At 37.1% G+C, this 12,564-nt stretch overlaps 2 protein-coding genes across 2 annotated transcripts in view; one reads left to right on the plus strand and one right to left on the minus strand.

Moving 5' to 3' along the window:
• The window catches only part of HLCS (holocarboxylase synthetase), a 147,447-nt gene that overhangs the window by 129,569 nt on the left and 5,314 nt on the right, over window positions 1-12,564 (plus strand). The window lies entirely within an intron of this gene.
• SIM2 (SIM bHLH transcription factor 2) overlaps window positions 5,670-12,564 on the minus strand; it is a 59,982-nt gene continuing 53,087 nt past the window's right edge. The window contains exons 9-11 of the mRNA XM_063126636.1: window positions 9,670-9,838; window positions 7,366-7,774; window positions 5,670-6,394 (exon numbers count right to left, since the gene is read on the minus strand). Of these exons, the coding sequence (XP_062982706.1) occupies window positions 5,670-6,394; window positions 7,366-7,774; window positions 9,670-9,838 (1,303 nt within the window). The remainder of the gene's footprint in view (window positions 6,395-7,365; window positions 7,775-9,669; window positions 9,839-12,564) is intronic.

Here is a 12,564-nt window from a genome sequence, read left to right on the forward strand (position 1 = left end):
CCCTAAATATGCATCCATTTAAAAAAATGTATTTGACATCAAGAAAAATGTATCTAAGATTTTAAGTCACTAAAATTGTTTTTTTTAAAAAAACATTCCTTCAGTCCTTCTGCATATGGCAGAAATCCCCAACCATTTTAGGGTGAGGGGCACATTAGGAATTTTGAGGATGTCATGGGCACTCTCACGAAATGGATGTCATGGTGAGCATGGCATCCAGAAGGCAAACTGGTGAGACTAAAGGGAAAGTAACTTGCCTAAGAATATAAATACAAAGGAAGAGAGGCTTATTTGATCTCCAAAATACAAAGCCACTCTTGAACCTACAGTTTCTACTCCAATACCCATTTCACAGAAGACAAGACTGGTGATGCCCAGAAAAACAGTCACACAGGCAAAACACACACAAACCACAGATCAACACTAACTCCCCACCATGGCAAAACAAACAAAGCAGCTAACACACACACAAATGCAAAACAAACACAGTACAAGCTTGCTCCTCAGGACATGCCCTGCCACTTGCCATCGTTTTTCTTTTTTTCTGTGTGGCTGGACATGCTTCAAAAACAAAGTACTAGGCTACAGCCACTGACTATATGGCACTGGAGAATGCTAGCCTCTTAAATGTCAATAAAATAAAATAAAAATCAAGAAAGATAAAGAACCATTGTTCACTGTAATGTATTTTAGAGAAAGAAAAATGTTCTTCCTCTTTCTCAATTTGAAATCTACAGTTAGATCAAAGCAGAAAGCTATAGTAACATTCGTGAAAGTTTCAACTAGTTTGTACTGTAAATAATCTTCAAAATACTATGTGAAATTGTGTTAACATTCTCAAGTTGCTCATATCACTCTGGAGTAACCTCTCACTAAAGTTTCTGCATCACTTTCTAATGTACCATTTGGGAAAGAGTTATTCTGTCCTTAACAGAATTTTTTGGGGGGAGGGAGGGGGCAAAGAAAAGAAAGGAAAATTGGTGGGGAAACACAGAAGGCAGCAACAGTTGGACCCCCCCTCCCTAAAATCCTGTGAATGAGGTAGGGTGACTGGATGATAAAAGCTGCATGTTAGTACATTTTGTTTTATCCGTGTATATTGGATCATAGCTTGAGTTGAGGGTGGGAATAACTGTGTAGGTAGCAATTCTTAGCATGTACAGTATTAAATTCAAAAGCTCTAGATCAGTTCTTAAAATGTTACTTTCTAGAACTGCTATTCAAAAACAGCAGCATCTTTTATTTACAGAGTTATGTACCTAAATTAACCAATTTATATTAAAAATGAAAATGTGTTAAATGTATTATTTCTACTTGTAAAACCAAGCAAATAATAGAGGTCCATTTATTCCTTTGGCTACAATATTTTATTTAACATTTTCATCTTACATAATAAATAAGCAAAAGAAGCTTTACAATTTAAGGGAGTAAATATATAAACCTAAGCAATAATAGGCTGTAGGTGTTTGTGTGTATATCTTTTTGCACATACTTTTTGTCAAATAATTGATTTTTGCATCATAAAAAAATTATAAAGTTCCAGAATGGGAATAAAACGATTTAGCTTCCTCCCAAGAATAGCTGGCATCTGTTGTGATTTTGGACATGTAATAGTATCATAGTAGGCATTCCATTCATACTATGGTGTCCTATAGTCCTATGGTGACGCTATAATCCTAAACATACTTACTAGTGATTAAACCCCACTCAGCACAGTGGGACTTACTTCCAAGTAAACATGCATATGATTATGCTGCACAAACTTTCATTAAAATTATTAAAATCTGCTCATACATGGCTGAACTTTATAACTGAAGTAGATTATTGGCAAGGAAAAGGGAACTGATAAAATTGTATTCAGCAGAACTTACGGTGTGACTTTTCTGTTGGTATGATACAAAGCCTATGTTGAGTGATTAGGTTTTCCATTTTTCACATTTTCTTTACCAAGCAAAACATGTCTCTAGAACCCTGCAATGTTGAATGATAAGTACTTAAGATTCATAATGTTGAATAAATGGCAAAGTGAAAAGAAAGGAAATCTCCCAAATGATGCTTCCTTCCCAGGTTTCCATTTCTACTGCATGTAAATGCTTTATACATTTCAATTCTTATATAAATTTAGTAATTTATACATTGCAGATCGTGGTAGATTCCATGTTGAGAATTGTTGGAATTCTCATTTCTGCATGGAATTCTTCATTCATTTTCCAAGTGTGAACATGTCATATTATTATATGGGAATATTCATTTCCTCCATGGAAATGTTTTAGTTCATATTTCATGACCTCATAAACATGCAGGGGATAACAGAAGATTTTCCTGCAGATTCATTTAAAACTACTCATCTTGAGCAACAGGTAGGCACTGCTTGAACAATACTGGACAATTTCAGAAAATTAAAATGTGTAGTTTTTTTAAAAAATAAAGCTTTCTCACAAAGTGAGAGGCCTGGTGTCACTTTGAAGATAATGTAGAATACTATGATATAGTTGTCTATCAGATTTCTTTTTACGAGGCAGCTAATTGCTAGTATCTCATGAGAAAATTTATTTCTCCAATAAAATAAAGACTTTGTTTATGCCAAGACAAAATAAAGATGTGTGTCTTGGCATAAATGTACTCTTCCAGGATCTCACCTGAATGAACACAGGAATGGCCAATAGTTTGAAACCTGTAAACAAACTTGTATCCGATAATACACATACAGTATTCTGCTTGGAATCACAAAAGTTCAGTTATACCTAGACCTTATTATACTTAAGACTGTTTTTGCTGTTTCCAGCAATAGTAAGGGCATCAAAATTCGAAGAATTTTACTTACAGGTGCTTGAGAATATTTTTTGTTTGGCCACTAGGAAAAGTTTGCTTCTGTCACTGTTAAGTGCAATACATTTAACTCTAAATTATGTATCTGGCAAATTTATAAATTGTATGAGTAACCTAAGCATGCTCCTAGCATTTGATGCATCAGCAAAGGATAGTACAACTGTGATGCTCTAATACACAAACAATTATTCTGGTATTGCAAAGAGACATCACCTCAATTCTTCAGGCCATGATCTTTAAGCTAGCATGAACCAGGCTTGACTTGGGGGAAAAAAAAGTATGAGCCTTATTTGTTTCAATGAGCTTTACTTAACTTGCAAGAGATTTATGGACTAAGGCGTTGTTTGCAGTCCCATTTCTAAAAGAGATGTTTTTGTCTAAATGGTTTTGCAAATATTCAGGCAATCTAATCCTCAGTGTTCCTGCTGACTTTGAGCACTGAAACCATATGCTTGAAATAACCTAACTCCTAACCCTCTACTATTCAAGTTTAAACTGTTGTCTGATAGAAATCAATCAAATTTAGAGCAATTTCACATATGCAATTTGGGGCCTATTTTAAAGTGGGATGCTCCCCTATTGTAATACACACATGCACCCCAAGAAACATGCCAATGATAAGCAGTCTACTGTAGGTCTGCATTTTGTAGTCATGGCATTCAAAGATGTTACCAACATTATGCATATTTAACCTTTAGACATGCACCCTTTATTCACCTGTGGTGAATGCCACAGATGAGAATAGAACCCAGACTACTGGTGCAAAGTGCTTGTTAATGTAAAACCATTCAAGCTATACAATGTGAAGTCTCCCTGAAACTCTGAAAACACAATAAGCATTTCTCCAAATGTAGACAACACCAAACAATGGTACCTACTAGTTCATCTGGAAGCACTCACTTCTGTGAAAGATCAAGCAAAAGAGGTAAGGAAGAAGGCCACAGAAAGGAACACTCAGGCAAAAAAGGTATGCAAGAAATTGGAACAAGCCAGTGCCCCATTAAACAACTGGGTGTTGACTGGCAGCAGTGAATGGTGGGATAAAAGTAAGTTGCTTTGCCTTCCCTAGCAACTATGTGCCCCTAGAGAAGCTTACCTTACACTTTGGGAACCACTGGTTTCAAATCAAGGCACAGTTTAACTCCATTAGGATTATGGTGCACATTGCTTTGGCTCTACTTAAAATGTGCTTGTTCAACATTCTTAACCATTTAATAGGATAATACTGAGCACAAACAATTTCAAACAAGTTTGTGTCCTTATAACAACACATTCTTATAAAACTAGAAAAGGGAATGAATTGTATTGCTATGCCTAAATGTAAGAAAATGGTTTAATTATGAAAATGCCTATTATATTTCAATTTATTTAACAGTTGAAAAGATGCAATCAATGAAGTTCTTTTCCATATTGCACAAGATACATTAGATACAATTCCTTTGGGAAATAATATTAAATTGGTTCTGCCTGTTTTCAAGGCAATGGCAAACATGCCATGGGTTTCCTGGGGCATGGAACTTTTCCCACTGCTCTAATGAAACTTCAATTAGCTGGGGAACATTTTAGAATTTTTTTAGTGTAGCTCAGCCTTCAACAAACCTAAGAAAAGGAGATATTAAATGCAAATTAAAATATACACCTGTCTCCAAATTTCATGAACTTTAATGTTAATACACATTACATACTTTTTCATATTAGGGAGCTTTTTGTGATGTTACCAATGGTAAGAAAATATGTATGGTTCATCAGTTATGTCAAGATAAAAACCACCACATTCCAGTAGCTCCTTGCATGCCTATGTATGTGTATGCAAGGTTTTCCCCCTATCATTCAATGTGTATCCCTTTGTGCTGTTGCTGTATATGTGTTAAGAGTACCCACAAAGAACTGGTTCACAGCAATGGCTATAAACTCATGGCATAAAATATTAGCAGGTACTTGGCTTGTCTTACCCTCCAGACTCAACATTACAGAAAGGCAAAAATTAACATACAGTGCTCTACTGAAATGGCAAAACAAAATTTAAATGCCTCCAGATTCTCACCTAATCATTAATGCTTTTGGTGAACGGATTTTATCATATCTTAATCAAAACGCTTAACTCACTGAACTAAATAGAAAATGATTGTTGAAAATGAAAAGATTTCAAAACTGATTGCCAGAGCAAAATGGAACACAACTTCACTATTTTCTTGTCTAGCTGCCAAAGGAAAGTTTGGAGGAGTATTTGAAATGTGGGGTGGGATTGGGGACACTTTAAAAAGACTTTTACCAAAGACTTCTTCCTTCAGTGTTAAAATAAATTCTTTGGTAGATTATTGGACTGATAGATTTTCATTGTTTGAAGATGCATAGTTCATGTAGGTTTGCAATTCTTGATTGCACTGGTAAAGTATATCAAAGTCAGATGAGTCAAAAGTAATGGTTTACATTCAGGAACTGAAAACATATTTCAAGGGTAATGTATTTGAACATTTAAGAGGCTGCCACAAATAATTGTGGTAATTACTGTCTCCTGCCATACTATGGCATCCAAATATTAAAATTGTGGGTTGTTTGTTGTTAAGAAAATGAAGTCAAAAATAACAGCAACAAAAATATGAATTGTTACATGGCTCCTTACTGGCAGTCAACTGCAGAGATAAATTGGTAACAATGAGGCAATGAAGCTAGATACATTTTTCCTGACCTTAAAGATACACAGGGCATGCCAAGAATGCATGCAAGTTTGTGCCTCACTGACCTTAAACAATGCTTACTAAGTGCACCCATGTATTCTTATGCCTTTTGGAAACCATTCCAGCATATTTCTAAATTTAAAAAACAGGTTTCTATTATTGTCACCTCCCATTGGCTATTATTACAGACGTTCCGATATAATGGGGAAGTGCAGAATCCTTGTGAGTTTCAGGGGAAGAGGTTGATGAGGGACTTTGGCTTTTGTAAAACATATTTACTTCTTCAGAACCATGTCCGTAATTTTCTGCTACATGTCCTGTGGCAGTACATGAAGAGGTTTGAAATGTCCCATGTTTGGCTAAAACCCGGTGGTAGTTCAGAAGTACAAAAGGAACTTGCCCTGTGTGTCTCACATCCACTGTATGATCATTTTCAGAGTCATGATCAAGCTTTAATGTCATCCTGTTGTCTGTTTCCAGCTCACCTAGATTTGTAGCATGATGGGCAACGTGCTCATATTTTGGTTCTTTCATGCAAATTCTTCTTTGTTCATATACTGTTGGAACTGGGAGAAGGTGGCTAAGTTGTCCAATTGATTTCGCTTGGAAACATTCTGATTTTGACAAAAAGGAGTTAGCTAAGGAGTTTGAAAAGGGCTTTTCACTAATATTACTTTTTTCTTGTAAGTCTCTATTGAAAACTAGCTTATTTTCTTCTTTAACGAGATGATGATGTGCTGGGTATATTCTGCTTTCCATTTTGCTGTGTTTTATAATACTGGAATCATAGATATCTTCTTTGTATCTGCTATTTGGTGTTAGAGTAGCACAGCTTGCAAAGCTGTCTGATGTACCTTCTGGGCTGTATCTTCTATTTGTTAGTGGCACTTAGGAAAAAACAACAAAAATAAATTAGGCATATAAAGGTAATAGCTCAAATAAGGAATTGAGATAAAAGCTGACATTTTTATGATTGAATACAAATACAGTAAAATCTGCTTAGAGTATGTATGCTTCTTCATGCATTTTTGGAGTGATAAATGCAGCTGCTGGCCCTAAACCTTGTGAAAATTAGTGAGCAGCATTTCAAATAGAAATGTGCAGGGCAAAGGGAGAACTCCACCACCCCTGTTCCACAGCAAATTGCAAGATGGAGTTTAAACAGATTCTCAAAATCTCTAAAGAATCAAATTATAGTTAATTATCGTCTTAGACAACTGGACCTGAACTTCACTGGAACTCTTAAAAACATAAATGTTTGGATGAGGTTGGGTTTATTTTTATTTGGGGGTACATACCTTTACAAATTGGCACCTTTGAAAACTTACCATTTAGATCAGACATAACAGATGAAAAGGCTTTGTATTTGATTTCTCAGGCTGGTGTTTTTAATATTATTTGGAAAAACAAAATGAGAACTCAGCCTCTAACAGGTTGTTTAAATGAACCCTAAGAAAAATAAAGCTGAATCTAGGCCTCTTGTTAAATTGTCTTTGGAACAGAATGTGCATTATATCTGTAACAACACATTAGATTTATATCTTAAATGTTATTCCCACATTACATTTGGACAGAAAGTTCAACGATTCAGGTGTCAACGTAAATTGTAAATGTTTTCATGGATTCTTCAATCCAGGGTTTGATCCTGTCCTGTCTTTAACATCCCAAGCCTTTAGGTTAAGCACAAGTTTGATTGCTCAAAAAATTAAATGAAGAGAAAATTTGAATAAATTAGTTTCGTTATCAAAGATTTTTAACTAGCTTTGTTCAAAACACACCCCTTTGATTTCTGAAAAATTAAAATATACGGTTTTTCCTGAGTACAATAGAGCTTCAGATTTGTTCATGTAATACACACCTTCATAGCCCTGTAAGAGATTATGGCGTACGTTGCTTGCTGTCTGATCAGAAGGACTTTTAGATGGCGATTGGCTGCCTGATACAAGAGAATTGGCATAGTGCCATTGGCACTCTCCACTTGTCTGCAATGTACTTAAGAAAAACCGAGCTACTTCGCAAGGTGTTCCTTGAGACTGCCCAAATTTAGAAGGCAGCATTTGTTTTTTGCTACTGAATACATGAGGGTCTACAGGGAAGTGTCCATAATGGTAAGAGAAAGGTAAGCTGTACGATGGGGTATATAAAAGTTCGCTGTTTTCTGAATGGAAGGCTTGTTCTTGGATGGTGGCAGAATTTGCTGTGGAGTTGGATCTCCAGCTTCCAACCTGGCCACATTCCAGTTTGTCTGTCTGGAAGGAGCCGTATTGCTGAAAAAGCAAATAAAAAGAAAGAAAAGTGTTTAATAGCTGACTCTGAAATCTGTCAGTATAACAGACTAACAGCATGCACTGCAGCCAAGTACCACCTTGAACTACAGTCGCACCAGTTCATATAAACTAAGAAGAGTTGGCAGTACTTAGTTTCTAAAGCAAGGGACTAAAGCTCAGACCTTTCTGGGATCCCTGCCATTTGCCTTTAAAGCTCTGTTTCTTACAACTAATTGTACACGGCAAGCAGTGATTCCTCCATGGTGAGGGGGAAGCTTTCTGCAAATGCTCAGAGACACTTTGCATTATTTCACCAATTCCAATCAGCTCTGACACAGATAACAGATTCTGGGGCTGAGTCCTATCAGAAATTAAAGCATATGAAATTGGGAGGCTGTAAGAAAAACTCAGGGCCTGCAGAGCAATGGCTTCTCAGATATTCAGTGCTTTCTTTTCACTGAATCAGCAAATATGCCTAAGCAATGTTCAAAAGTGCAGCTGATATAACTCCCAATGTTTCATTTACCAGAATGTAATTGTTAAGCATCTAATCTAAAACACCCTGTTTTAACTAGAAATGACAGATATTATTAAAGTAACTGTTATAATCAAGCATGCTTTCATTCTGGAGTAAGCTCTGTTTGCAATTGATTTATGATCCATAGCTTAGAAAAGTACTATTTCTTATCAGAAACTGACAGAGCAGTAGGAAGCAATAAATGTATTTATGATTTGACATGGAGTTGTTTTTAGATAAATGTTGTCTTCATGTATATAGATCATGTATTTTATGTAAATGGATTTTAAATTTTATATATTGTATTTTAATGTTTTTAATCTTTGAGAGCTTCAGCTATGGAGCAGTATAGAAATGTAATAATAATAATAAGAAGAAGAAGAAGAAGGAGGAGGAGGAGGAGGAGGAGGAGGAGGAGGAGGAGACATTTGGAGTTGTTGCATAGACATGTCTGCAAATGATGGGGATATGGGATGGGAAGGAAGCTGCAGGGCAGTTCTACTTCCCCCCCTTTGCACACTTGAACTGACATATATACTTGGCTTTTGATAAAAGACTGATTGTCACTCCTACCTCCATACCTCAGTAGGCTGTCCACATTTTTATTTTGCTTCCCCCTCCCAAGTCCCTGAATGTTTATCTGCTCAAACTTTTGTTTGCTGATTTTTAAAGGTTTTCTTTACCTTTTTTTTAAACACAAAGTCCACCTGAACAGTTGCCATAACTGCTATAGAAGCACCCTAAATATGACATACCCAAACTGTTATCCCACTTGGTTTAAATCAAATTACAGCATACTAGTAAAATACATAATGCATGTAATATTATAGCAACAAAAATACTTTGTATTAGCTGATAGTGAACAGGGGAGTCATTTCCAGATTTGGCCATATCCCGTCTCCTCTCTTCCCACTTGTATGCTATATAAAGTTTTTGCAAACTTTTGCTAGAGCATCTGTCACACAGGAGGGTGTTGCTAATGCAACGTGATCTTGTATCAGTGCAGCCTTCTCTCTATGTTTTGGACTTCACTCCCATCAGCCCCAGCCAGTATGGCTAATGGTCAAGAATGTTTGTAGTTTTCCAAAACAGCTGAAGAGAACCAGGCTAGCAAAAGGTGTAATTCCCTAGATTTACTGTTCAGTGCAATGGCACATTGGCACAACTTCTAAACAGTCCATTGCTGCAGCAGTCTTTATTCTTGATCCTTATTGCGTACAGAGCAGCGCAGCAGCTTTTAGGATTAGGCTGTAAAATTAACAGAATTTGATATTTTGAATTGCAAAGAATTTCCTATGATTATTCATAGCAAAGCTACTGTTACATATAGGTTGTCACACTATTTAAGCATGAAATGATCTGACGAAAGAAGGTTTACCTGCTGTGGATAAGGTGTTGTTCTAAGTTTTGTCTTCATTTTATTACTTCTAGGTTTTGTTGCCTTTCTTGTTTCTTGTGAGGTAGATACTGAGTTTCTGCATGAAAACTGTGATTTAGAAATGGTGACTTGGTCCAATGATAACGGAAGTTCCTTATATTCTATATCTCTGCAAAATAACAACAACAATGCAACAGAGGAATGGTTCTCAAACTAATTTGTCTTCTCTCTTCTCAGTATGAGCCCTATTTGCATAAATGTAGCATTAAGAATATTATCAAACAAACCGCAGTCACTATATTAAAAATAAATCCTTTGTGCCCACAAAAGAGAGAGGAAGGTGTTGTCTTGAAAGATGTTGATAGCTGCGAAGTTAGATTTTATTTGGAGTTCAATTCAAAACACTCCCAAGTTAAACTCCACACTTAGCACAGAGGAGTAACTTGGCCGTCATTCAAGATTTGCCAATTGGTTGTATGTTTACCATACTGAATGGAACCTGCCAATATAAGATTGATCTACGATGTTGTACAAAAGGAGTGACTGGATATACACCCCCAACTTGTCATTAGTTTTCAGTTGTGTAGCTGACACTTGTTAATGGTTAACAATGTCAAATTTGAGAATGTTCAACCCGTTTCTCAGTTGTGGAGGTATATTTACCTCACAACGTAACTGGGGCTACAATTGATTAAGCTCGCAATCGTGGCTTACTAAATCAGAACCAGTTCCAGAGGAATCCAGGGACAGGGTTTTGCTAAGCTACCAAGACCAAAAAAATGACAATCACCCACCATCCAGTTTCTCGGGGTCATGTAAGAAGGCTAGAGGTAGCATTACAGAATTAATACCAATTTAACTATGCACACATCTGCCTCAAGTATGAGTAAATCATTAGTTCTGGTGCAAGACCAGGAATTTCTCAACTCTTTGGAAAGGACACAATTTTAAATAGCTGTAGGCTCAGCACTTTCTTGATTGGCTTGCCCATCACAATTCACATCTTTTGACATTTACAATTACTCTGGCTAAGAGCTGTCCCAGCCCTATTGTTTCAACCTATAACAGCTACTGAAGCCACCCAGTCCACTAGCCTCTTTGTGGTTTTGTCATATCACACCTGGCTCTCATTGTATCTTCGAAGCCTTTGTGACAATAGTGTAACAATCTAAGCCCTCAACGGCAGGTTTACCCAATCAGTTCCATTCGTGGCTGTTGGACCAATGACACACGCTGAGACTGAAACTGAAATCACTCAGTTACCTGGCAGGATTCCAACCTGCTTTTTGAAAACTGGCAAACTTTTGAGTTTCATGGCCAGCCAGGTATCTCCTCTGTTCATACCAGATCTGGCTGCCTCCATTTGCCTATGTAAGCCCAGGTAGAATTGTTAAATGGCACAGAATGCTATTGTTTTGTTACTCTACTCTACTAATGGATTCCCCTGAACTTGGACACCTGGGTTCTCACCTTCCCAAAACAGAGACCCACTGCAGCTTTTCTAAATGGACATTTTCCCCACTGAGACCCTAAGAGTGCCAACATACTCCAATCTTCAGCTTAAAGAACAGGTAAATCTAACCCAAGGAAAGATATTCCGCAGCCCTATCCTATTTTCAGGAGAATCTTCATTTTCACATTTTAGCTTCCTACCCTGCATCCTCTTTTTGTGCGTGTGTGTGTGGCAGTTTGGTCTAATCTGGATGGGAGCCCAGCCACTTTGTACAGGCTTCCCTGGTCAACTTGTGGAAAGATTGCAGCTGGGCCCAGCAATTCAGGTGCCTATCCTGCCTTTCTGTTGTCCAAGCTACTTGATACCAGGACAAATTCTTGGGCACTTGCCCTGATATCATCTTTTGAAGTGTCCAACTATTTTTCTGGCCATTCATGGATAATAATGAGAGGAGGATGCACACTCAAGATTCTAGAAATTGGCGTGGGTGGGTGTTAGGTATAGCTAATCTCGTCCTAACATCCCCTATTTGTATTGCAACTGTGCAATTTTTGTCATCCGTTATTGGGCAGATTAAAAATATAATAAATAATTACTGTGAGGCATTACAAGCCTGACTGCACCACTTTTTAGAACAAGCCTCCATGAAATCCCTTTTTTCCACCTCATGCTTGGAAGCTCACCCAAACATTTATTTTTCTCAGTAGTGTTAGGGCTCCCATTTGCCTAGCCTCAACCTTCTCACTATCTCTGTATCCAGAAGACCTGCCTAAATTAATTACATGCATGTCCACAGTCTAGTCCATGCACTGCAGCCCTTGGTTTAGGCTCCAAGGGGGAACTGAGATAATTTCCCCACATCTTGAACTCAGCGCCCTCACTCAATACACTTTGAATATGTTTGGTGCCTCTGCATAGTGTATATGCAATCTGTTGATATTTTGGGATTTCTATAACAGGTGTTCTACAAGCTAATTTCCTACAAAATTTAAATTCTCATTCCTGTTTTGAAGAAACCTATGTGTAGGTATATATCATTTGGTCCCTTTCCTTCAAGATACATTATTGCCCAAGTTAAAAGATCCCTTAAGAAACATATGTCTTGAAAACACGTGCAAGTTCGTACACATGTCTAGAGAAGCACATTTGCTAACAAGTAGGATGTAGGCCCAAGATACCTCATTGCTAAAAGATATAGTGATTCAAATACGAACAATATACAAATCTCTTAAAGTCGTACCCTGTCTTCATGTCATGTATTTTTTTGTGAGTGTGTTTATTTGCCTACACAGGTTAAGAGGTGGGAGTTAAATCACCTTCTGGGATTTTAGCCATTACGGCATGTTCTGCAGTTGCATTTTCTTCTCTAAAAGAACTAAACTGAATTTCCATCTTATCTGATTTCATTTTAAGCACATAATATTCCAGAGTGTAGGAAGACA

Source organism: Elgaria multicarinata, chromosome 5 (assembly GCF_023053635.1).
Source record: "Elgaria multicarinata webbii isolate HBS135686 ecotype San Diego chromosome 5, rElgMul1.1.pri, whole genome shotgun sequence".
NCBI classification, from domain to species: Eukaryota; Metazoa; Chordata; class Lepidosauria; order Squamata; family Anguidae; genus Elgaria; species Elgaria multicarinata.